This window comes from Telmatherina bonti (assembly GCF_933228915.1).
Source record: "Telmatherina bonti genome assembly, chromosome: 11".
In the NCBI taxonomy this organism is placed as follows: Eukaryota; Metazoa; Chordata; class Actinopteri; order Atheriniformes; family Telmatherinidae; genus Telmatherina; species Telmatherina bonti.
Genome location: NC_136629.1, coordinates 30,462,290 through 30,488,766, shown reverse-complemented (window position 1 = coordinate 30,488,766; position 26,477 = coordinate 30,462,290). Strand labels below are relative to the sequence as shown.

The 26,477-nt window shown below is 43.8% G+C and overlaps 1 protein-coding gene across 1 annotated transcript; it reads left to right on the top strand.

Annotated features, from left to right (window-relative positions):
* Positions 1-55: 55 nt before the first annotated feature.
* pibf1 (progesterone immunomodulatory binding factor 1) lies at positions 56-25,898 on the top strand (the record flags this gene model as incomplete). Its single annotated transcript, XM_079248677.1, has 18 exons — positions 56-322; positions 479-579; positions 5,330-5,528; positions 5,656-5,775; positions 7,006-7,139; positions 7,544-7,652; positions 7,728-7,847; positions 7,934-7,995; positions 8,847-8,972; positions 9,367-9,465; positions 13,340-13,505; positions 14,743-14,893; positions 15,201-15,291; positions 15,518-15,620; positions 22,261-22,391; positions 23,312-23,396; positions 25,300-25,479; positions 25,753-25,898. 18 exons carry the CDS (start codon positions 56-58, stop codon positions 25,804-25,806), a joined length of 2,298 nt encoding a protein of 765 aa, XP_079104803.1. The 3' UTR covers positions 25,807-25,898.
* Positions 25,899-26,477: the final 579 nt, after the last annotated feature.

Here is a 26,477-nt window from a genome sequence, read left to right as displayed (position 1 = left end):
ATAGCCGATATTAGAAGTTAACAAAGAATACTGGAAGTACCAAAATTACTACAAAATGCCTCCGAAAAAACAGCAGCAGAAGCCAACAGCAGCCAACATCTCAAGCTCCTTGGACCTGGAGTCTGAGGACATAAGTCTGGAGACAACGGTGCCCACCACCGAGGATGTTTCCTCGTCTGACGAGCAGCGAGGTGGATCTCAGAAGGTGACCCGTCAGCTCATCGAGAGGAAGGAGCTGCTGCATACCGTCCAGCTGCTGAAAATCGAGCTTTCTCAAAAAAGTCTCATCATAGACAACATGAAAGCCGACCACATGTCAAAGGTACATGGAAAGGTTGCTGCACAGTGAGTTTAATATGCATCTAGGTTGTGCCTGTAAGACATGGACCAGGAGAAGAATGTCCTGTATAAGCACTGTTTCAACACTCATAAAAGTTTCTATAAATCTGAATGAATTATGAATTATGTCATGTTTCAGGTTGAGGAACTGGAGGAAAAGCTGAATGACACCCTGCATCAAAAACAATTGCTGACCCTGAGACTGGACAACCAGTTGAAACTTGCTCAGGAGGAGCACAGGTATTAAAGATGGACTAGAGAAAGTTTTTCGTCATAATCTGTAGCAGGTCTCAATAGGATTGAAGTGTTCACAAATTAAGCAGCATGTGCTGATCAACCATCTGTCTTTGGAAATAATTTTTATTTATTTATTTATTATTTAACACATATTGTTCAGTACAAGAAAATACACTAAAGAACAAACATACACACACACAGAAAGTTAGAGTCAAGCATGTTGATGTAAATACACTGTAATTAACAATCTAACTAATAATGGAAACTTTCCTATTTGCTCAGGTCAAAGAAAGGTTTGTAAATAGAGAAACATTTTGAGTGAACTGCTTGTAGAAAGGCAAATCAAAAAATCCCATTTGAACTCGAAAGACCTCCAGGATGACTTGGCAGACTCTGGAGTGGTGGTGTAATTCTCTGCTGTGCAGCAAATTCTGCCGTTTTAAGATTAAACCCTTTCCTGCTTGTTCGCAATAAAAGTATAAATACCAAAAGTGTGCATATTAACATCCAAACAAGCTTGAAGGATTTTGGAAACAAATCTTTTGGACCCCTCTCCCTGAGCCGTCACCTTATCGTGGTGGAGGGGTTTGTGCGTCCCGAAGATCCTAGCAGCTATGTTGTCGGGGGCTTTATGCCCCTGGTAGGGTCACCCATGGCAAACAGGTGTCTAGGGGAGGGACCAGACCAAGCACGGCTCATAGACCCCTATGATGACGACCAACCTGGGCATGAATGTTCCCTTGCCCGGACGCGGGTTACCGGGACCCCCCTTTGGAGCCAGGCCTGGAGGCGGGGTACGAGAGCGAGCGTCTGGTGGCCGGGCCTTCGCCCATGGGGCCCGGTCGGGCTCAGCCCGAAAGGGTTACATGGGCCCCGCCTCCCGTGGGCTCACCATCTGCGGGAGGAGCCGTAGGGGTCGGGTGCAATGTGAGCTGGGCGGCAGCAAGGGGCGGGGACCCTGGCGGTCCGATCCCCGGCTGCAGAAGCTGGCTCTAGGGACGTGGAACGTCACCTCTCTGGTAGGGAAGGAGCCTGAGCTGGTGCGCGAGGTTGAGCGGTTCCGACTAGATATAGTTGGACTCACCTCGACGCATGGCTTGGGCTCTGGAACCAGTACCCTCGAGAGGGGCTGGACCTTCTTCCACTCTGGAGTTGCTCATGGTGAGAGGCGCCGAGCTGGTGTGGGCATTCTCATCAGCCCCCAGCTTGGTGCCTGCACGTTGGGGTTACCCCGGTGGATGAAAGGGTAGTTTCCCTCCGCCTCCGGGTGGGGGGACGGGTCCTGACTGTTGTCTGTGCTTATGCACCGAACAGCAGTTCAGAGTACCCACCCTTTCTGGGGTCCTTGGAGGGAGTGCTGGAGGGTGCTCCTTCTGGGGACTCCATTGTTCTGCTGGGGGACTTCAATGCTCACGTGGGCAATGACAGTGAGACCTGGAGGGGAGTGATTGGGAGGCATGGTCCCCCCCCTCTGAACCCAAATGGTGTTTTGTTATTGGACTTCTGTGCTCGTCATGGATTGTCTATAACGAACACCATGTTCCAGCATAAGAGTGTCCATATGTACACCTGGCATCAGGATTCCCTGGGCTGCAGTTCAATGATCGACTTTGTAGTCGTATCGTCGGACCTGCGGCCACATGCCTTGGACACTCGGGTGAAGAGGGGGGCGGAGCTGTCAACTGATCACCACCTGGTGGTGAGTTGGCTCAGATGGTGGGGGAGGAAGCCGGTCAGAGCTGGCAGGCCCAAACGTGTTGTGAGGGTCTGCTGGGAACGTCTGGCTGAGTCCCCTGTCAGAGCGAGCTTCAACTCCCACCTTCAGCAGAGCTTCGAACATGTCCCGGGTGAGGCGGGGGACATTGAGTCCGAATGGGCTGTGTTCCGTGCCTCTATTGCTGAGGCGGCCAGCCGGAGCTGTGGCTGCAAGGTCGTTGGTGCCTGTCGCGGCGGTAATCCCAGGACTCGTTGGTGGACACCAGCAGTGAGGGATGCCGTCAAGCTGAAGAAGGAGTCCTATCGGGCCTTCTTGGCCTGTGGGACTCTGGAGGCAGCTGATGGGTACCGGCGGGCTAAGCGGCATGCGGCTTCGGCCGTTGCCGAGGCAAAAACTCGGGCATGGGAGGAGTTCGGCGAGGCCATGGAGAAAGACTTCCGGACGGCTTCGAGGAGATTCTGGTCCACCATCCGGCGGCTCAGGGGGGGGAAGCAGTGCTCCATCAATACTGTGTACAGTGGAGATGGGGTGCTGCTGACCTCAACTCGGGACGTTGTGGGTCGGTGGAGGGAATACTTCGAAGACCTCCTCAATCCTACCAACACGTCTTCCCATGAGGGAGCAGAGCTGGTGGACTCAGGGGTGGACTCTCCTATCTCTGGGGCTGAAGTCGCTGAGGTGGTCAAAAAGCTCCTTGGCGGCAAGGCCCCGGGGGTGGATGAGATCCGCCCGGAGTTCCTTAAGGCTCTGGATGCTCTGGGGCTGTCCTGGCTGACACGCCTCTGCAGCATCGCGTGGACATCGGGGGCAGTACCGCTGGATTGGCAGACTGGGGTGGTGGTCCCCCTTTTTAAGAAGGGGGACCGGAGGGTGTGTTCCAATTACAGGGGAATCACACTCCTCAGCCTCCCTGGTAAGGTCTATTCAGGGGTCCTGGAGAGGAGGGTCCGCCGGATAGTCGAATCCCGGATTGAGGAGGAGCAGTGTGGTTTTCGTCCTGGTCGCGGAACAGTGGACCAGCTCTATACCCTCTCTGGGGTCCTGGAGGGGGCATGGGAGTTTGCCCAACCAGTCTACATGTGCTTTGTGGACCTGGAGAAGGCATTCGACCGTGTCCCCCGGGGGCTCCTGTGGGGGGTACTCCGGGAGTATGGGGTACCGGACCCCCTTGTACGAGCTGTCCGGTCCCTGTACGACAGGTGTCAGAGCTTGGTCCGCATTGCCGGTAGTAAGTCGGATTCGTTTCCGGTGAGGGTTGGACTCCGCCAAGGCTGCCCTTTATCACCGATTCTGTTCATAACTTATATGGACAGAATTTCTAGGCGCAGCCGAGGGGTTGAGGGGATCCGACTTGGTGGCCTCAGGATTGGGTCCCTGCTTTTTGCGGATGACGTGGTCCTGTTGGCGTCATCTGGTCGTGATCTCCAGCTCTCGCTTGAGCGATTCGCGGCCGAGTGTGAAGCGGCTGGGATGAGAATCAGCACCTCAAAATCTGAGACCATGGTCCTCAGCCGGAATAGGGTGGATTGCCCTCTCCGGGTCGGGAGTCAGGTCCTGCCTCAAGTGGAGGAGTTTAAATATCTCGGGGTCTTGTTCACGAGTGAGGGAAGGATGGAGCGTGAGATCGACAGACGGATCGGTGCGGCGTCTGCAGTAATGCGGGCTCTGCGCCGGTCTGTCGTGGTGACGAAGGAGCTGAGCCAGAAGGCGAAGCTCTCGATTCATCAGTCGATCTACGTTCCTACCCTCACCTATGGTCATGAGCTGTGGGGCGTGACCGAAAGAACGAGATCTTGTATACAGGCGGCTGAAATGAGTTTCCTCCGCAGGGTGGCCGGGCTCTCCCTTAGAGATAGGGTGAGGAGCTCAGTCACCCGGGAGGGGCTCAGAGTAGAGCCGCTGCTCCTTCGCATCGAGAGGAACCAGTTGAGGTGGCTCGGGCATCTGGTCAGGATGCCTCCTGGACGCCTCCCTGGTGAGGTGTTCCAGGCACGTCCCTCGGGGAGGAGACCCCGGGGAAGACCCAGGACACGCTGGAGGGATTACATCTCTCGGCTGGCCTGGGAACGCCTCGGGATCCCCCCCGCAGAGTTGGCAAATGTGGCTGGGGAGAGGGAAGTCTGGGCTTCCCTGCTTAGGCTGCTGCCCCCGCGACCCGACCCCGGATAAGCGGCAGAAGATGGATGGATGGATGGATCTTTTGGACCAATGGATTTAGATTTTTCCCAGTCAGTGGCACAAGGATCAGTTCAGTATAGAGAAACAAAGAATGGATTCAGGTAAAGACCATCTCTGGAAGACAATATTGCAACCAGTTTTTGGTGATCAGGCCACCATTTTTTACTACAATCTCCCCACAGATTTAGTTGAACTCTTATGACAGGACTTGTATGCATAGCATATGGCTTCTTGGATACAAATCCTATCACTCAAACTGAAAGCTGAAAGCCAAATTCTAAAATCTCTTGCATCTGCTTTTGCTTTCAGTTTTATTTCCTTTGAATGCTCTAATAACAAGCGTTGAGCTGCAATTATACTTTAAAGATGTTAGTCCAAAAACCAACATTTTATATCCACCATGCTGTCATTTAGCTGCTTCTGAAAGTGTGTCTGTCAGTAGATGGGTGGACTCCAGCTCCACTGAATTGGAATGATGATGGTCACATTAGTCAGCTGTGTAACCACTGCCTGAATTAGTGGTGTTATCCTTAATGTAGCATTGTTATCTTAACCATCAGAGTTTCACAAAACTGATCAAACACTATAAAAAAATCCATGGGCAGATCTCAGAAGAGTAGTGTGTATATGAGCGTCACAAAACTAAAAGCTCCTTGTGGGGAAAAAATACTTGAAAATCCCCTTAAAAAAAGACCTGAAAAAGCCTTATGATAAAAAAAAGTGTTTACAAGCTGTGTAAACATAAACTACTGACCATGCAGGGTCTCTACATTTTAGCTTTGGGTCCGCCTCCTTTCTGTTCTTTTTCTGAAAGTGTAAAAGAATAAGAAGTGTGAAAGTGAACTTGATCATCTTCAGGAAGCAGCAGGCTCTACGTAAACAGGAGATGGAGGCCATTCTGCTCAGACAGCAGCAGCTGGAGGAGACTAACCGACAGCTCTGTGAGAAGGCTGGAGAGCTGCGGAGGTCTCTCAGGGATCTGGACATTTCCCAGGAACGGTACGAAGAGCTTCGCAGCCTCCCCGACGACAAAATCTCCATACAGGAATATGTAGCTGTGAGTATGTTGGATCGACCCTTCTGTTGAATGGTCCTGTTGATGACCACCACAGAGAAGAGATATTCACACTTTGGAACTGTCGCAGAATACACTGACTTCTTTTGTCTTCGCATTTGGTGTCTAGATGCGTTTCTATGAGGCTGTGACCCCCCTGCAGACGCAGCTGACTCAACACGGTGTGCAGAAAGACTATTTGACTGAAGAGCTGGACTTGCACAGAAACAAGATAAAAGCTTTGATGGAGGTACAACCTGAACACAAGCTTTCTCTAAACCTTTGTGTTGTTATCATTGATTTTTATTCCTTGAGTAACTTTTGTAATAGCCTTTTCATTTCATACTAATTTCACACTTTATTTCACAATATTCATATTTTATTGCTTTTTTATTTCTATCTTATCTTATCTTTAAAGTGAAAAACATGATTATGTTGTTCATGCAACATAAAGAAGGCATTACTCTGAAAATTTCCATGTGTTAAACATAAGTCCCAGCTAAATGGGAAAAATGCAGGTATTTCTCCAACCACACATGAACAAACACTAACTCTTTACTGAGTGGTATATTTAAAAGCCAAGACACGAAGAATGCGTTGTCATGCCAGGGTGAAGAAGTTCACTTACTTTTAAACTGACAGGTAACATTATGAAGTAGGTGGGGTTGTTTAAGCCGTCATAAACATGTCTCCTGCAGCCTTTTGAAATGGACATTTTCAGAGCGTGTTGTTTTTAGAACGATTATAGTGTAAATTATGAAAAGAAAAAAAAAAAGCCAAACAACTCCCCTGCTTGAAACCATCAGCAATCACCCTTTAGGCATAAAACGACACTTTAATGAGATAATGATAAAGCATGCTTAAGGCAGGATTAGAATATGACAAAAAAATAAATCCCAGCACAGGCGGCTGCTGGAGTTATGAAAAAGAGAATATTTTCTTGGCAGGAGACACTTTGAGACTATGATTGTTGTTTAAATGCCACAAAGTCAAGGCATTCAGTATTTCTTTGTTATGGACTAAAGAGTGGAAATATTTGTTAGAAGTATCAGATATAATTTGTCTTTAAATAAATTCATGTATTTTAAAACACACACAGAAACCCAGCAATTATTTTATAAATACGGTACCTTCATTTTTTGATTACACAGAACTTTTATTCATTTGTTTCCTATACTGCTTAGTCCTAGTCAGGGTGGTGGGGAAGCGGGAGCTTATCCCAGTAATCACTGGGCGAGAGGCAGCATCACAAAGAGAATGTAAACGTTAGTAGTAAACAGGTAAATGTTGGCCAGCAACTACAGAAAGATTCTGAAATACAACATCATTTCCCCATGTGAGGTGGTTGATGGTTCTCAAAATAAGACAAAGACCAAGAGGCCTCCTCAATGATACTTAATGTCTGGCTCATACATGTTTAAGATATATGTGCAACATCTGACGTTATACGCTTTTATTCGACGTGTATGTGTATCCACAGAGCTATGAGGAGGAGCGCCGGATACGTAATGAGCTCGAGCTGAGGAGCCAGAGACTGACCCTAGAACTGGCCGATACCAAACAGCAGATCCAGGAAGGAGACTATCGTCGAGAGAATTACCCAATCATCAAACGGTTTGTGACAGTGAGACAAGTTAAAGGATTTGAAGAAGGCAGAAGCATTTAACATTAGTTTAAGCTGGCTTTTTACACACAATAAGTTGACTTTTTAGATGTGATTTTATTTCGATTGTTCAATTTGATTGCTTCTTTTTTTTTTTTTTTAAATGTTTTTAGATGTCTGAATTTTTTTTAAAAGTTGTCCTAATGTATGTTATTTATTCTTTTTTTTAACCCCCCACAATGTGGCACTTTGGTCAACATTGTTGTTTTTAAAGTGCCTTATAAATAAAGTTGTATTGTAACATAAACAGTACATGAGAAAAAAAAAGAAAAAAACTAATTTCCCCTCGTATTTAACTCATGCATTCATAGGTTCTGAGCCTAATGTAGATAATTTCTTCCACTGTGGTTTATAGTGAGCGGGACAACTTAGAAGTAGAGTTGAAGGAGTTAAAGAGGAGATTTGAGACAATGGACTTTGCTCATGCTGCACTGACCAGAGAAAAGGACACACTCAACAATGAGGTTCATCTCAGATACCTACCTATTTAACCACACACCACTGAATTTTCTAAGGCTGACTGTGTCCTTGTCCTGCAGGTGGCAACATTGCAGCAATCAGTAACTCTCCTACAGAAGGACAAGGAGTACCTACACAGGCAGAACATGGAGCTCAGTGTCCGCTGTGCACATCAGGAAGACCGCCTGGAGAGGCTGCAGGTCCATCAACTTCGTGGATTAAAAGACTCATTTAATACACGATGCATTAAGTAACATGAAGTAACATGAATTGTTTTGTTTTCCAGATACAATTAGAGGACACGAAGAAAGCCAGGGAGGATGTTTATGAAAAATATGTAGCATCCAGGTGCATTTCTGCTCTAACAGACACTAACTGTACATGTTTCAGTGCTTTTTTTATCTGGAAGACCGAAAGATTGTCTAAACATCAATTCAATTCAATTCGGCTTTATTTGTATAGCGCTACTTCACAACAATGTTGTCACAGGGCACTTTACATACACATCATTTCGAGCCAATTCATACATAGCCTATAATAGAAACCAACTGATTGCATCGAATCATGACTTCGATCTAATTCCCCATCCTGAGTATGCATGCGGCGACAGTGGGAAGGAAAAAAACTCCCCTTTAACAGGAAGAACACCTCTGGCAGAACCCGGCTCAGGGAGGGCAGCCATCTGCCTCGACTGGTTGGGGTGGAGATGACAGGAAAGACAGATCAACATGTACAACTGCACTTATTCAGGAAGACCTGCAGAAAAAAAGGAGAAATAAGTTAGAGACGGCAATATTGTCATATATTTATACATTAATATATTAGAGAAATAGAGCAAGGTACTTCTCAGTGCATCAGGTGACGTCCCCATTGCTACATAAGTAATGGATGGCTAGACTACCCATAACTATAAGAGCAATGAGCATAACCTGGACAGTTGGGTGCAACTCAGGAGATGCTCATATCCTAACTATAAGAATCATGAAAAAGGAAGGTTTTCATCTTGATCTTAAAAGTTACTGAATCAATGAATCAATAAACAACACCAGTAAGATGAATAAATTGTGACTTTGAAATGCAAGTACCAATTTCTTCCTTTTGATCTCTGATTTCTGATGAGAACAGTTTTGGGAAAATGCCATCTTCATGATTTTGTCCATATTTTGTCATCGTTTTTTTTTTCTTTTTTTTTTCTGCAGAGACCACTACAAGTCTGAGTATGAAAACAAGTTGAGAGATGAGCTGGAGAACATCAGACTAAAAACCAGCCAGGAGATAGAGACCCTACAGAGAACATCCAGAGAGATGTATGAGAGAGAAAACAGGTATCATTTTTGGTTATATTTAATATTATTATTACTTTTGAAAATGAGAAACCTGACAATTGTCAGTAGAGTCAAGGAACTTTTTGAATGTTGCGTTTTTTATTTACTTTAAACGTGCTTGCATGATTTATCTAAGCTGTTCATTCATTCTTCTAGTTTTAACCACAATACAAATAATCTAATGAACTACATAATGCACATGAAAATATCCAACAGCATAAAAACTTGTACTACTTTTACTTTGTAATGAACTCAAGATAGAAGGACATACAGAGATATTTTGAATGACTAAAGGGATTTTTGCTGTATAAAATATAACAATAGAATATAGTGAATGCCTATAATTTAGCATTTTTATTGCAGTGTGTTTGTTTGTATGTGTGTGTTAAACCAGGAACTTGCGTGAGGCCAGAGACAATGCTGTGCTGGAGAGAGACAGAGCGATGTCTGTTGAGAGAGACACTCAGTCCAGATATGACCAGCTGCTGGAACAGTGAGTTTTAACACCAGTCACTGAGGAAAAAAAAAAATCAGTTCCGTATTTTCCTCACATCATGACTTTAAAAGTCAGCCACTTCTCTTTATTAGTTGATTATTCATTTTAGTTTTATAGAAACGGATAAATCAGGTTTTATTCATGTTGAATAAAAGTTCTTCTCCTCTAAAATGGTGTGTGGGGGTAAAAGTTGTTATGACAATGCAAAACAAATTGCAAACATAACATTTCTGTCAGTTGTACAAATGGATTTTATACACATTGCTAAAATAAACAAAACCATTATGATTATCTAAAATGAGTGTGTTTATTGCAAATGACTGATATTTCATCATGTAATAATTGCTACAGGCGTAACAGCAGTAACTGTTGAGGTCATTTCTTTTCCCATCACATGCCCAGTTTGCAACTCCTTTCATTAACATTGTTCACATGTTTTAATTTCACGAGTCTGCATTTATAGTCTCATAAACACCAGTCAGTGCGGCAAAAAAGCTTTCAGAATCTCCGGTGCAAACAGTTTTATGCTGCTGCTTTGATTACATGTCCATGTGGACGCTGTAAAAATAAACATTTCAAGTAGCAGTCGCAATGTTTTAGTTGGTTTGATTTAAGCAAGAAATTATTGTAGATCAGCAAAGCGTCGGTGCCACTCTGGAACCAGTTTTCCTGGCTGAGAGTTGGCTTGCTAGCTCCAGTCAGTTAGTCCTGAAACCGCCTCAGCCTTAAACAGGAATGACTGAAGGATGACTGTTTTCAGCCCATGGTAACTAACTTATTTACTGTATTTATTTTAACAGAAAGGTTATTTAATAAAGTGAATAAATGTGTTGCATTTGTCCATGCTGAACAACTCTGCTACCGTGGGAAGATAAAATTCCAACTATAAGTACTGTAATTAAATGTAACTTCCCTCCTTAAAAAAAAGCTAAAAAAAACTTAACCTAAGGGCAAGAGGGAGGAGCCAACTAACTGTCCCATTTCTCCTATTCATTCCTCAGTCCGACTAGTGTGATTAATAGATGTGCATCATGATAATGTAAGCTTACATTCAGCTTTAATTCCACTGTTTCGCTGTAAGCTGCGAGCTTGTTCTTGAAGTGTGAGCCCGCTGCAGTCTTATCACCAGTGAATGTTGTGGGCGTGGCAGCGTACAGGTCGCTGTGGTTTTCCGTGTCTGAAGATGACATGAATATTTTGCTGTAACCGGCGGATCAGTAGGTCACATGTAAGTCAAAGTTTACTGAAAGACTGTTTAGTACTAGTACCACTAGCAACAGGTATCTCTGTCCTCAGTGTCTCCCTTTTAGAAGTGAAATACCTTTACATGGGTGGGAAAAAAACAAAAAAAACCAAGAAGCAGAGTTCCTCTAAAACTGTGACTTATAATTTAAAATGACTACTTTAGAACTAATGCAAATTTTCTGTTTAGATTTTAACATTCAAACATTTTCTTGTTTAGCACTCGTAAGTTGATATCGCAATGGAAAGGATTTACGTCTATCCCTGCTTCAGGCAACAATGTCCATGTTAAGCTTCAAAAGGGGGCCTCTGGTGATGGCTGTTTCGGAAGTTTCCGAATTTGCGCAGACATTGCAACTTAAACTATTGATTCCTCCTACACTCACTGACAGAAACACCCAAATATTTTAACTCTCCACTTTCACATTATACAGATATCAGCCAGTTTCCTGTTTCTTTTTTATTTATTTCTTGCACAGTTTTTCCAAAAGGTATCTTTTAACAGTAGAGATGAATTATAAAAAATAAAGTGTTGCAACATGACATCTTATATTCTATCATTATGAACATTTTTCATTTTTCTTTTAATTTTATAGGATTACTTGCAGAAAGGGAGAGATATGCACACATACACACACACACACACACACACACACACACACACACGCAACAGCAGCAGCAGCAGCAACAGCAGCAGCAATGGTCCTGTCCTGGGTTACTACTACATACCCATCATTTCTCTAAATCCAAACCACCAGCTGTTGGTCTTTCCATACACACACACACACACACACACTTTTACACACTCTTTCTGCCATGATCACATTCCTTTTCTGCGTCACATCGCAAGCCAGCAATGACAGATGCTTGCCTCAAGCCCTTAACCCCTAACCCCACGCATGCCCCTATTTTTGGGGTAAAGAATGAGGCGGACAAGCTTGAAATGGCGTCAGATGATTGAGGCATTGAGGGCCAGCTTGAATCTCTGCGCTCTGTTTCAGACTGTAGGCTGACAAGCCATTTAATGTGACGAAATTGTCCAAACAAAGCAAAGTGTTGAGTGCGGTTTTCACTTTCACCATCAAAGCGGACTGAAAGTTAGTACGACAAAATTGCTTTGGGAAAAAAATATAGCAGCAAATACTGCCATTAAATTTGATATTTGAAAGGACAGAGAAGGAACGCAGCAGACTGCGCTCCTTTAGAAGTAGGCTACTGTACTTTTTCTTCTTTTTTTTTCTTGAGGAAAACATTGCTTCTCTGCTTCTAGATGGCAGCTGACATTTATAAAAGAAGACATAACATGTCAACCATGCGTACATGTCTGTCACTGCGGGCACATAGCTCATGCCTGCGCACTATGGATGATGAAATCTCATCAGGTCAGCTGTAATCGAGAGTTATTAATATTATCCAACCTCCGTGGCTTGATAAAGCTTGTGTGTGCATGCTTGAAAACTGCCTAAGGAGGAGCACCATGCTTTACAGTCATTGCTTTTGTTTTTTTTAAAGCTGTAGCAGATTATTCCCTTTTTTTTTTTTTTTTTGTCTTTTGTTCATGAGTTAATTCTGTTTTGTATTAGCTTATTATTCAGTTTATAAAATGTCTGAAAATAAACAACACACAACATTTTTTTTGTGTCATCTTCAGCGTGTCTTTACAGTCAAACTAATAAACCGAAACATAGCCATTCAACTGAAGGGGATAATGAAACACAACACAGAGGAATGTTTTCTCCTTTGGGAATATGAAGGCTTTTTGTTACTAATTAACTGATTTTTATCAAATACAACCTTATTTGCAAAAAAGGGCTTTGTAATTTGTAGATAAAAACAACATAAAACCCTAAATGAGACACTGTTTGGAGCAGACGATGCTCTAAAAGCTCTATGTACTTTTCAGCATTGACGATGCCTTCATCAGTGGTTCCTCTCTTCTTTATGACACAGTATCAATGGCATGGTTTCCAAAAAAAAAAATTAAAGTTTTGATTTTGTGTCACTGCCTTTTTGGTAATGACATTGTAATATGTGTATGAAAGTTTAAACAAAGAGTTTTTTTTTTTCTTGAATGCAGGTTGTCCCCAGCTGCCGTTATTATATGCATCATATAATATATGCATCATGTGAAAACTGAAAGCAAGAATAGCTTAAGTCTTTTTCCTCAGAAAAATACCTCTCTTGCTGCCAGCTAGAATGACTGAAAATAATACAAGATTAACCACTGGTTTGAGTGCTGTTGAGTAGTAATGGAGTAATTTCAGACTTGGCTTTCCTGCTTTGCGATTTGCTGTAATATCACAGATGCCAAACTGTTAGATGCCACTTAAACACTTCTCACACACTACGCATTGAGCAACTCACATGAAATAGTCAGTTGCTTTTCAATTTCTAAACAAACATCAAGCAATTATTCTCCAAAAATAGTTGAATTAAAATTACATGAAGGAAAATATTGCAACATTTATTTGAAACCACAGGAGCCTGAAGGGAATTTGGCTTCCAATGCATACCAGGTTGCTTTCTTACTCAGATAATACATAATCTTTATGCAGAAAAACCTTGTTGATCTCACTTTTTCAGTCCCCACACTTGAATACATGTGTTTCCACATCTATTTGTTCCACAGGTTTCGTCAGCTTCAGTTGGGCACCGATAGCCGGGTAGCAGAACTGTCCAGCCAGGCCAAGCTACACTCCTTCGAAGCTGAGCGTGCTCAGATGCTCAAGGAGGAGATGGCTAAGGCCCTGGCCCAGAGCCAGGTGGAGTGTGAGAAACAGCAGAAGAAACTGGAGGTACTGTGAAAAAACAAAACAACCTTGTGTTTGCCTCTCTGCAGATTAGCATTACTCCTTAGTTTTATTAATCATACAGCATTAAGATAATTTAGTAGTTAATAGATAAAACATATCTAAATGCATCGATAAACATATTTTACTCTCAAATGCTGTTAAAGAGTAAGGAATCGCTCCTTAACTCCTCTTAAATCAGGCAGCTATAGTCGGTATAATTTCAAAAGAAGAAGAAAAAAGCATTTGTACCGTGATGCAGGTTTTGTACGTTTCCAATCATTCTGTGACCTGCTGTTGCTTGCACATTCATATATTAGAGAAAATAGCATAGTATTGTGAATAGCAGTGTGATTGGAGCAGATTCAGAAGTGGAGTTGATGGGAATCAAGTATATGTGCTTTAGAAATTGTCCATGTAAAAAAAAAAAAACAAAAACAGTTCCATATGCTTTTCAAATACAATCTTTTCTATATACATCTACAATGGTGCTTTTTTTATGTTCTTAACTACATTTTACACTTATTTATTTATAATAACATTTTACAATAAGTGACAATGCATTGGCTGACTCAGAGGTCCACAGCTTTAAAATAGGTGTCCACTGTGGTGGACACTTTGACCAACAGGGCCGAGACATGCAAAAAGGATTTTTGTCTCTTTTTAAAGAGTTAACCAACCATCCATTTGTAGGTTACCCTTCCTCTATGCGCTGACAGGAGATATTCAGGCTTTTAATTATTTAATTTATTTATTCAGGCTTTAGCTTTTTTATATGCCTTATTTAAATAAAGCAATATTTAAAAAAGATTGCACACGTTTAGCAACCCAACCCAGTGGGATTGAAGGTTATGGTACAAAGCGCCTTCTGAAACCTGAATCTTAATGTTCAGAAAAAAAGGAAATAGTAAAGTTTACATTTTAATGGAAAACTTATTTTTCTTTCTGGCTTTTTCTTCCTTAAACTTTAACGAGCAAAACTTAAAAAAAAAAAAACAAAAAAAAACAAAACCTGGCTATCTAGTGTGTCGCTTAGATAAATAAAGTTAATGTAATCATGTTTTAGAAATGAATATAAAAACAACAATCTTTGTTTATTCACAGTGATGGAACTTTGTGGTTTTATGCTCTTTCACATGAAATTACACCACTGGACATGTTTTAATTTTTAAGTCCAACCAATAATAACAAAAAAAGCAGAAAAATCACTCATTTTCTCTCGTCCTCTTTGCCTGTCCCTCAGCTCCTCACTCAGGAGTTTTACGGGCTACAAACGTCATCTGAGAAGCGTCTGGCGGAGCTGCAAGCTCAGAATGCCGAGCAGGCATCTCGACTGGAGACATATGAAAAGCTCGAGCGAGAGTTGGACCAGGTCACCATGCAGGCTGCTGAAAGTAAGATCCTAACATTAGTTCTGTGCTAGCCAGTACCTTATGCAGATGACTAAAGTCAGAAAGACATAAACAAGTTGACACTAACAAATTTCAAATGCACTATGCTGTAACCTGGACCAGAGTTTGTAAAATGAGAGGTCATCTTATTGGATTAAGATGTAGGGAGTTTAATTAAAGAAAGAAAGTGGGAGAAATTTACAGGGTTTTTTTTTCTTGTAAAAAATGAGCAGAGCAAGTAAAATCCTACTTGCTTCAGTCAAAATAGACCCCATGATATTGATGCTTGTTTGTTTCTATTTGATACCAGTTGAGAATGAGGAGGAAGCAGAGAGAGTTCTCTTCTCGTATGGCTATGGAGCCAATGTTCCCACAACAGCCAAAAGAAGACTAAAGCAGAGGTAAAGTGTGGTTTTTGGTCATCTTTTAAAAAAAAAAAAAATCTCTGACATCAGTCTTCTGCAAAATCTTTAGTTTGAAACCTGTGTGTACAGTCAAAATGGTAAATTGATCCCACCCCAGTGCTGTGGTATCATAAACTGAAAGGAATAATGTGGCAATACACACGTGTGATCTTGTTAGTGTTGTCATGTCTTTGGAAAGTGTTTTTATTTGGCTGTTTTGTAGCGTTCACCTGGCCCGGAGGGTGCTGCAGCTTGAAAGGCTGAACACATCACTGAGGAGAGACCTGGAGAAACACCAATCACAGACAGGACAGCTATCAGAGGAGGTACACACACATTGACACATAGTAATCACGTGTGTTTGCCTGGAGATCATCATTAATGGAATAAAGTTTGATTTAATGTTAATTTTCAGAGAAACACTTCAAGTCTCTACGTGCAAATGCGTGTTTTCCCACCACCTCAAATCCCCCACAGCAACTCATATTATTGTTCCTCGTCTTCTATCAAAGTCAAATTGATTTATTAGAACCAGCCTTTACCTCTGACTTCTTTATTACAGAGCAAAACCTGGTGAGTCCTCATTGCCTATAATTTAGTTTCTCGTCTCATAACGATGCACTTTTAATCACTCTGTGGCAGACTGTACAATAACGGACGCCAAACAGGAATTTGCAAAAGTTTTAGGTACTTTACAATTCATTTGCATCCATCCATCCATCCATCCATCCATCTTCTGCTGCTTATCCGGGGTCGGGTCGCGGGGGCAGCAGCCTAAGCAGGGAAGCCCAGACTTCCCTCTCCCCAGCCACATTTGCCAACTCTGCGGGGGGGATCCCGAGGCGTTCCCAGGCCAGCCGAGAGATGTAATCCCTCCAGCGTGTCCTGGGTCTTCCCCGGGGTCTCCTCCCCGAGGGACGTGCCTGGAACACCTCACCAGGGAGGCGTCCAGGAGGCATCCTGACCAGATGCCCGAGCCACCTCAACTGGTTCCTCTCGATGCGAAGGAGCAGCGGCTCTACTCTGAGCCCCTCCCGGATGACTGAGCTCCTCACCCTATCTCTAAGGGAGAGCCCGGCCACCCTGCGGAGGAAACTCATTTCAGCCGCCTGTATACGAGATCTCGTTCTTGCGGTCACGACCCACAGCTCATGACCATAGGTGAGGGTAGGAACGTAGATCGACTGGTAAATCAAGAGCTTCGCCTTCTGGCTCAGCTCCTTCTTCACCACGACAGACCGGCGCAGAGCCCGCATTACTGCAGACGCCGCACCGATCCGTCTGTCGATCTCACGCTCCATCCTTCCCTCACTCGTGAACAAGACCCCGAGATATTTAAACTCCTCCACTTGAGGCAGGACCTGACTCCCGACCCGGAGAGGGCAATCCACCCTATTCCGGCTGAGGACCATGGTCTCAGATTTTGAGGTGCTGATTCTCATCCCAGCCGCTTCACACTCGGCCGCGAATCGCTCAAGCGAGAGCTGGAGATCACGACCAGATGACGCCAACAGGACCACGTCATCCGCAAAAAGCAGGGACCCAATCCTGAGGCCACCAAGTCGGATCCCCTCAACCCCTCGGCTGCGCCTAGAAATTCTGTCCATATAAGTTATGAACAGAATCGGTGATAAAGGGCAGCCTTGGCGGAGTCCAACCCTCACCGGAAACGAATCCGACTTACTACCGGCAATGCGGACCAAGCTCTGACACCTGTCGTACAGGGACCGGACAGCTCATACAAGGGGGTCCGGTACCCCATACTCCCGGAGTACCCCCCACAGGAGCCCCCGGGGGACACGGTCGAATGCCTTCTCCAGGTCCACAAAGCACATGTAGACTGGTTGGGCAAACTCCCATGCCCCCTCCAGGACCCCAGAGAGGGTATAGAGCTGGTCCACTGTTCCGCGACCAGGACGAAAACCACACTGCTCCTCCTCAATCCGGGATTCGACTATCCGGCGGACCCTCCTCTCCAGGACCCCTGAATAGACCTTACCAGGGAGGCTGAGGAGTGTGATTCCCCTGTAATTGGAAAACACCCTCCGGTCCCCCTTCTTAAAAAGGGGGACCACCACCCCAGTCTGCCAATCCAGCGGTACTGCCCCCGATGTCCACGCGATGCTGCAGAGGCGTGTCAGCCAGGACAGCCCCATAGCATCCAGAGCCTTAAGGAACTCCGGGCGGATCTCATCCACCCCCGGGGCCTTGCCGCCAAGGAGCTTTTTGACCACCTCAGCGACTTCAGCCCCAGAGATAGGAGAGTCCACCCCTGAGTCCACCAGCTCTGCTCCCTCATGGGAAGACGTGTTGGTAGGATTGAGGAGGTCTTTGAAGTATTCCCTTCACCGACCCACAACGTCCCGATTTGAGGTCAGCAGCTCCCCACCTCCACTGTACACAGTATTGATGGAGCACTGCTTCCCCCCCCTGAGCCGCCGGATGGTGGACCAGAATCTCCTCGAAGCCGTCCGGAAGTCTTTCTCCATGGCCTCGCCGAACTCCTCCCATGCCCGAGTTTTTGCCTCGGCAACGGCCGAAGCCGCATGCCGCTTAGCCCGTCGGTACCCATCAGCTGCCTCCAGAGTCCCACAGGCCAAGAAGGCTCCTTCTTCAGCTTGACGGCATCCCTCACTGCTGGTGTCCACCAACGAGTCCTGGGATTACCGCCACGACAGGCACCAACGACCTTGCAGCCACAGCTCCGGCTGGCCGCCTCAGCAATAGAGGTACGGAACACAGCCCATTCGGACTCAATGTCCCCCGCCTCACCCGGGACATGTTCGAAGCTCTGCTGAAGGTGGGAGTTGAAGCTCGCTCTGACAGGGGACTCAGCCAGATGTTCCCAGCAGACCCTCACAACACGTTTGGGCCTGCCAGCTCTGACCGGCTTCCTCCCCCACCATCTGAGCCAACTCACCACCAGGTGGTGATCAGTTGACAGCTCCGCCCCCCTCTTCACCCGAGTGTCCAAGGCATGTGGCCGCAGGTCCGACGATACGACTACAAAGTCGATCATTGAACTGCGGCCCAGGGAATCCTGATGCCAGGTGTACATATGGACACTCTTATGCTGGAACATAGTGTTCGTTATAGACAATCCATGACGAGCACAGAAGTCCAATAACAAAACACCATTTGGGTTCAGAGGGGGGGGACCATGCCTCCCAATCACTCCCCTCCAGGTCTCACTGTCATTGCCCACGTGAGCATTGAAGTCCCCCAGCAGAACAATGGAGTCCCCAGAAGGAGCACCCTCCAGCACTCCCTCCAAGGACCCCAGAAAGGGTGGGTACTCTGAACTGCTGTTCGGTGCATAAGCACAGACAACAGTCAGGACCCGTCCCCCCACCTGGAGGCGGAGGGAAACTACCCTTTCATCCACTGGGGTAAACCCCAACGTGCAGGCACCAAGCTGGGGGATGATGAGAATGCCCACACCTGCTCGGCGCCTTTCACCATGAGCAACTCCAGAGTGGAAGAAGGTCCAGCCCCTCTCGAGGGTACTGGTTCCAGAGCCCAAGCCATGCGTCGAGGTGAGTCCAACTATATCTAGTCGGAACCGCTCAACCTCGCGCACCAGCTCAGGCTCCTTCCCCACCAGAGAGGTGACGTTCCACGTCCCTAGAGCCAGCTTCTGCAGCCGGGGATCGGACCGCCAGGGTCCCCGCCCCTTGCTGCCGCCCAGCTCACATTGCACCCGACCCCTACGGCTCCTCCCGCAGATGGTGAGCCCACGGGAGGTGGGGCCCATGTAACCCTTTCGGGCTGAGCCCGACCGGGCCCCATGGGCGAAGGCCCGGCCACCAGACGCTCGCTCTCGTACCCCGCCTCCAGGCCTGGCTCCAGAGGGGGGTCCCGGTAACCCGCGTCCGGGCAAGGGAACATTCATGCCCAGGTTGGTCGTCATCATAGGGGTCTATGAGCCGTGCTTGGTCTGGTCCCTCCCCTAGACACCTGTTTGCCATGGGTGACCCTACCAGGGGCATAAAGCCCCCGACAACATAGCTGCTAGGATCTTCGGGACGCACAAACCCCTCCACCACGATAAGGTGACGGCTCAGGGAGAGGCAATTCATTTGCAGTATGACATTAACCCCGAACATCCTGGGAGACCGGAAAAACAGCAAATCCTTTAACATATTTTATATCTGCCACAGAGCCACGGTCATATTATTGATCTGTCAGTGTGGAAAAAAATTAAGGAGTAAAAGCAACTCCCCCCAAAAAAAAATCAAAATTCGCAGAACTGTGAAAAATTCTCCACTATCTTTGAAATAACCTACCTACCAAATGTCTTAAAAGTCTTGTGTGATTGGATTTTTTTTTTATTTTTAGTTTGTGTAAATTAATAGAAATAAAACTATTTGTGGCATTATCTTTTAAAAAGTCTTCCCATGCATTGCACTTGATGCCATTGCTTATCTCAAAGACACCGAGTTTCACTTGCCATTTTTTCCCCTAACAACGGCTCTGCAACGTCTCTGATTCTGCTTTTAAAGTCATGCCAAAAAATGACAGAAAAAAGAATTAACAGCAGACAGTAGACACCACTGCATTTGTATGAGAAGAGCACAAAGTTAGTCTTGTTAGCTGTCATGCTTGTTGACACAGTGAGTAGTAGAGCCAAAAACCGTGATGGCCATGCTCTTCGCTCTGCCAACAAAGCTCAACGCTCAGCCCTAATCATTGAGTTTTTGTTGTGTTAAGCACATGTGCATGCAACAATGAGACTTTAATTTTGGGTGTGTTTATTTTGTCTATGTGTGACTTTGTAAAGTCACATGTCCACCACTCGTGTGCTATTGTCCAAAACTTGAAATCACAAGAGTGACAGCTCTGGCAGCCTGTGCGCTTGTCTCTCCTCCACTGTTTATTATAATCTCATTGAGAGGAGAGCTTGTACAAGTCAGAATGAAGTGGATACACAGATTTGAGGCTAAATAAACCAGCCTTTCAGATGTCAGTTGTGATTGACTGGCACTCGTCTGGAATTCTTTATGATTCATCAAGTATGAAAGAAAAGAGTGAAAAATTATACTTCCTTTTGGGTGTTAACCATTTAACCACCCACACAACAACCTGACTAACTCACTATTGTCCCTGCCCTCCCACCCAGTCCTACTCACTACTGGCCGGCTGTAAAACTAGTTTAATGTGTAACACCCTAACTTTATCTATTGTTTAGCCCATTTAAGCATGAGCGATATTGTACTGTGTTTTAATAGAAAAAAGATCCAGCTGAGATATGCCTTCAGTCGAAACTCATATTTATAGGCCCTCAAAATAACCTTGGTGACATTAAAGATAAAGCTTCCCATGGCTACAGTTGTCAAAGGGGAGTCGTCTACTCAAGGATATTTAGTGGTTGGTATTTTCATTTCTTTGTTGTATGAATGATTCTTGCAATTACATTTTACATTGTTAGGAAGCCTTTTTTTTTTTTTTTTTTTTTTACTTTAAATGGGGCCACATTTGTGATGAAAGTGCATGTGTACGATGTGCAGCATTGGGAGAGTTGAGTATGTGATGAAAAACGTGCCAAATTTTCCGGCAAGGCCAAACAACTTGATCTGCTGTTGATTCTTGTTTTGAGCCTCGGGTTGCCCTGATTGTGATGATAAGGTGTTTATCACCTGTAAGTATGTATCCTGCTTCTTGAGACCACACCTGATTTGCTTATTGGGACTTCTATTCAGAGGGGCTGGATCATTTTCAGTCTCCACTGGTCTTTGGAAGGGGCGTTTTCTGTTGGAATTGGAGAAACCATTTATGATTTTAGCGTTATATGTTGAGATATTTAAATGGTTCTCTTGATTTGTTTATTACAGCTGCAAGTTTGTACATTTTGCCAGTAAACCTAATTTGCAGAGGGGTTTGCTTGCAACTGTACGCCTTTGACCGATGTGGACAAGGCTCATTCCATTGAGCAACTTTAAGACCGTGTTCTGCAAAGTTAAGCTGCAACATTATTTAAAGGCCAAGTTCCACATAACAGGGGAAGTCAGGCAGGCTGCAAAATGGGCATCCCACACCACAACACGACACCAGGATAACTCCACAAGAAGACATATTTGCAGGACAGTATGGCTGATGGCTCTCTATCCAGACTGAGCACTAACAGTCTTATAGCAGAAAACCAAAATTGTCAGTATGTCTTGCATCTTCTGACTTTAATCATCGATTGGGATAACCAGCACTTTTTAATAGCAGAATAAGTTGCAGGAACTATTTAGTAAGTTTTTCCATGAGTGCAACCCACATAATGACGTGCTGCTCATCCCACAAGTGCATTTTTCTCATAATTGTGAGACCATTCAACAAACTTTCTAGTGGTATAAGATTTATTGCCAACAAAAAGCAGAGTTGTTCTTACCTTTTGGGTATTTCCACCTTTCTGCAATGAAAAACATTCACAAGTTGAAAGCATTCAAGACTGATCCAGTCTTTTCCGGGTGAAGATGCTCCAGCATATTCAGCCAAAGGTCAGACCGAACAAAGCTCCCAGAACCTTTACTGGCCACTTAAATAAAAAACATGGCAAATTATTTCTTATTTCAACCAATGGCTCCGGAATCAAAGATAATTGTGGCAGAATTTGTTATATTTCAAACATCGAATCATTTTTATTTAAGTTGATAAAATGTTGTTTCTCGGTTCCAGTCCTCCGGCCCCCCCTGCCCCCCTGTTCTGCATGTTTTATAGGCAACCCTACCTTAACACACCTGAATGAAATAAAGGGCTCGTTAACAAGCTGCAAAGAACTTGTTAAGGAAGTTCAATAATCTGACTGAGGTGCTTCGGAGGAGGATCATGTCCAAAATCATGCAGGGCAGGGGGGGCCTGAGGACTGGAATTGAGAAACACTGTCATAATGAAACTCGTCATGTACACACCTAATAAGGACCAAATCATTTTTTTCCCTCCTCCTGTCCACTTTCACATGACATGTTTTTTGGTCCTTAGTTGTCTGCAGCGAACCAGCTATTGCAGCAGTCGCAGCAGCCTTATAGCTACCTGATCGAGACAGTGAGACAAAGGGATGCACAGATCAGCATGCTGAAGGAACGGGTCTCTTCTCTGGAGGATGATGTCAGGTACGCACGCAGTCCTGTTTGCCAGTCTCTTCCTCTTAATGTCATTTGTTTTATCTCTTGTCTTCTCGCCATACATCCCTACTCTTGGGGCGTCTCCTTTATCCTTATCTCGCCTTGTCATCTTCCGTCCCTCTCTTATCCTGTCTGTGCACCTGTGCAGTTGCATGTCTATTCCCAGTAACAGGCACACATCAGCACATCTTACAGCTACTTGGCACTGACCTGAATCCTTGTTGTCACCCACTGTATTTTAGCTTGACAAATATGCATACTGACAGACTGCAGGTTTTCTCTTGCTGCTCACTACCACTGAGCGCTCACCTGGGGCAAGCAGAAGGAAAAAAAAAATCCTTTTTAAATGCTGTCAAGCTTCTCTCTAGCCTCCCCCCTCTGCCTGTCAGATAAATTGAAGTTTCCCTGTGGTTGTATAGAGCTGTATTAGCAGCAAGAGACACAGCTCACAGGAGGTTCCCTCTTTGTGTTACAATAAGCTAAAAGAAAAAAAATTCCCAGATTCCTCATTCAACCATGTTGAAGCTGTTATTTTAAGATCGATTCAGGATGTTACAAGTTCCAACTTGTGTGTGTCACTGCCCAATGGATAGATTATTTAAACAATGCTGTTGGCTGTTTTAAAAATGTATTACTTGTGTTTTTGATGTTATTGTTAGCTGCTGATGAATTTATAAAGTTACTTATAGTCAATACTAACAAAAAAAACCCCCACCAGTTTTATTAAAATAGTCTGTTGATTAACAATGGAAATCCACTTCATCAAGAGCAAAACTCGTATGGAATCATCCAAAGGGTTGAGTAACCATTCAGAATATCAGATTTCATTAAATGCATATAAAACTGTATAAAGAACTTGTTGAAAGTGGATTAATGAATTATCTGCGTGTTTTCCAATGTGACTCCAGCTCTCTGAGGAAAGAACGGAATTGTCTGCAACAGGTGAAGAATGACATGGCCACTGACTTGGAGCGACTTCTCAACCACAGAGAGGTATATGTGAAGATGATGTGAAAATAACTGGTATTAGACCGTAAGTTAACTTTCTTAATCCGTTTATTTAGTGACTACTTATTGAAGCTTGTGGAGCGCTATTAATGTTAGCCACTTGATATTAACCCCAAAGGCGGCAATGTGTGGCTGAGAAAGCTGCATTTAAATCTCCAAAAAGACCAATTCAGTGAAAACCACAGGAAGGATTCTAAAGCTCTTTTCAGAGGATAATTCAAGTCAGTGTGGCAAAACATATACGACGTTTCCAGTAAACTATTTAAAGTTGGAAGTAACTGAACATACAGTTACACCAAGGAAGCAAGCATCAACACAGAGCCCTTTAAAGCAATATGACTTTAAAATGGATGCACAAAACAATTGAAAAACAAATGGATGGGAGTAAGAGATGATGTTTGTAACCAAACTTCAAGCAATTGGCTGAAGGAAATTAGAATTGCATGCAGACAAGTCAAATGTAAACCTTCACATCTTGACACGTAAACAAGAAAAAGTAACGTTGTGTGAATATACACCATGTTTCTTGCATTCAGATTTAAGGTGGAAATTGAAAAAATCTGGTTTGTGACAAGGCTCAGTACTGCAAAGCTCATCTGTCACCCGTTGTATAAAAAAAGTTGAAACAGAAATGATTCGGAAAATTTGTTATAAGTGATGTATATGCCTTAAGCATTTTTCATTTGGTTCATAAGTATATATGAACCAAATATATTACATACATATAACACACAAACATACACTGTACCACTAGATAGATAGATAGATAGATAGATAGATAGATAGATAGATAGATAGATTCTCTCTGCTCTCTAATTAAGAGTTTATAACATGTTTTTGTACTTTGGTCATTTTAAAATTTTTCGTCCACAGTTTTCATTAATAGACATTAAGATCTGACAGTTAGCCAGGACGGGATCATCCAGAGACACCGTCTGTCTGGTCATGTTCTGTGTGGTCATTTTCTGTTTTTTTGGACAGAGAAGGGCAGACGCAGCAGCTGAAACTATACCCGCGTTCACGTTAGTCACTTAGTTTCTACTATAACCAGGAAAACTCGCTAGACTGGTTAGTTGCATTTTCTTTAAATAGAATGACAAGATGGGTCAGAAATATTACTGAATTTATATCTACAAAAGCTGTTAGGGTATTTGTGGAGGTTTATCTACAATTTCCTGGTATACCAGGAAATTTTGCACTGACAAATGTTCCACGTTATATGATTAAATGTGTTCATTTTTCTGTAATCAATTGTAATGAATTAATTAAAGTTCCACCCAAATATATCATTACATTAGTTTTTTGTGTGTTTTAATTGTATTTTAATTTAAATGAACATTAGCAGTAATTTCATCATTTTTGCCAGGGGTTGTAGAAATGTGTCCTCTAGCCAGCCGTTTGCTACATGAAGTATGTGCACTGTCACAGACAGCTGTTCCTCAGCTTGGCTGTTTGAGATTCCATCAAGTTGCATGCATGCGTGTGTGTGTGTGTGTGTGTGTGTGTGTGTGTGTGTGTGTGTGTGTGTGTGTGTGTGTGTGTGTGTATGTGTGTGCGTGTGTGCGTGCTTGTGTGTGCGTGTGACATGCCAGGGCTCATGTCCTCAGAGGTGATAAATAGAACCATGAAATGACCCACAGTCCTCCCTTCTGTCCTGCTGCTGCTGCCACCCCTGTAAACCTTTGAGCTTGTTGAACTAGAAAATCTGATAAGAGTGCAGATTCATTTCTTATGAGTATTTCTGAGTCTTTGTTCAGATTTACAGTCTATGGTTTAGACTCTTCCAACAGAATTTGGACACTGAACAAAGTTATTTCTCATACTTTGCTGTTTATTGTTTTATCCTTGTTTTTACATCTTCATATTAATGAAATTTGCGATTCACCAGGAGTTGGCGATGATGAAGCAGGTCCTGATCAGCATGCGGTCCAGACAGGATGACGCTCTGAACCTGTTGGAAACTGATAAAACTGCTGTCAGGACCGCGGGTTCAAGAAAACTTCAGTCCAGAAGAATCAACAGGACCACAGAAGAAGAGTCGCCAACCAAGCCCAAGCCCACTGTTTTTGTGAGTGTCTGATTTGGCAACACCCTTTTATGAGTCACACTGCCTCAACCTGCCCAGACACAGGTTTAGATGTAAACAGAAAAATAAAACCCAAAACATAAAACATTTTTGTCACAAAATTATGAATTGGCTTTGGAGTAAGCTGAGCACAGATACACTGCACAATATGTTGTTGAATCATAACAAAATCAAATAGGTGCGACTATCTTATACAATCAAACAAACAATCCTGTTGACTGCAACTTGTACGTTTCTCCTTTTTCTCATTGGCAGACAAATAAAGAAGTTCCTGATTGGTACCAAAGGCTGAAGCAGAAACCCAAATAAACTTTTGCTACCGTTGCTCTCTCAGGACTTAAAATGTCAATTTTATCAATGCATTTGTATTTTAAACTTGTAAATTACACCCATTTTCATGTCTTGACAACTTCTTAAATACAAAAGTACAAACTGTTGCCATTGTTTGAGTGTTTTGTTTTCTTCATCCTCTCTTGAATATTATTTAGAAGATAAATTCTCTGCAAGTTGGTCTGAATTCAGAAGAATTACCGTCCAGAAGGTACACATTTGTTGCTAACTGACTGCCCAAAAATTCCTTTTTCTTGGCAGAGGTCTATTTTATTAGGTCTGTCTATCATTATTTCCTGATCTGTTTCAGGCTTGAACATACCGTTGCTAGAGACAAACAACACTGCGGGAACCTTAGCCTTTGATTTGCATGAGCTGAAGCTCCTTTGACTTTAAATATAGACATAGTAGGCATACCTTTATTATTTCAGACCATGTTCTTATTGGTGTCATATTAAACGTAGCCACTCGGCTGCTTCAAAGTTGACTTGTCCCCTTTTTCTTTGTCTCTAATATCTTTTTTCAGCTAAACACATAAAAAATTGTTAATGCGTAATAATAATTTATGTCTTATTTTTTTCTTTTACTTATGTGCCAGTTTTTAACACAATCGAGCTCAAAATATGAGGATGTGGTACTGATTTAAAACT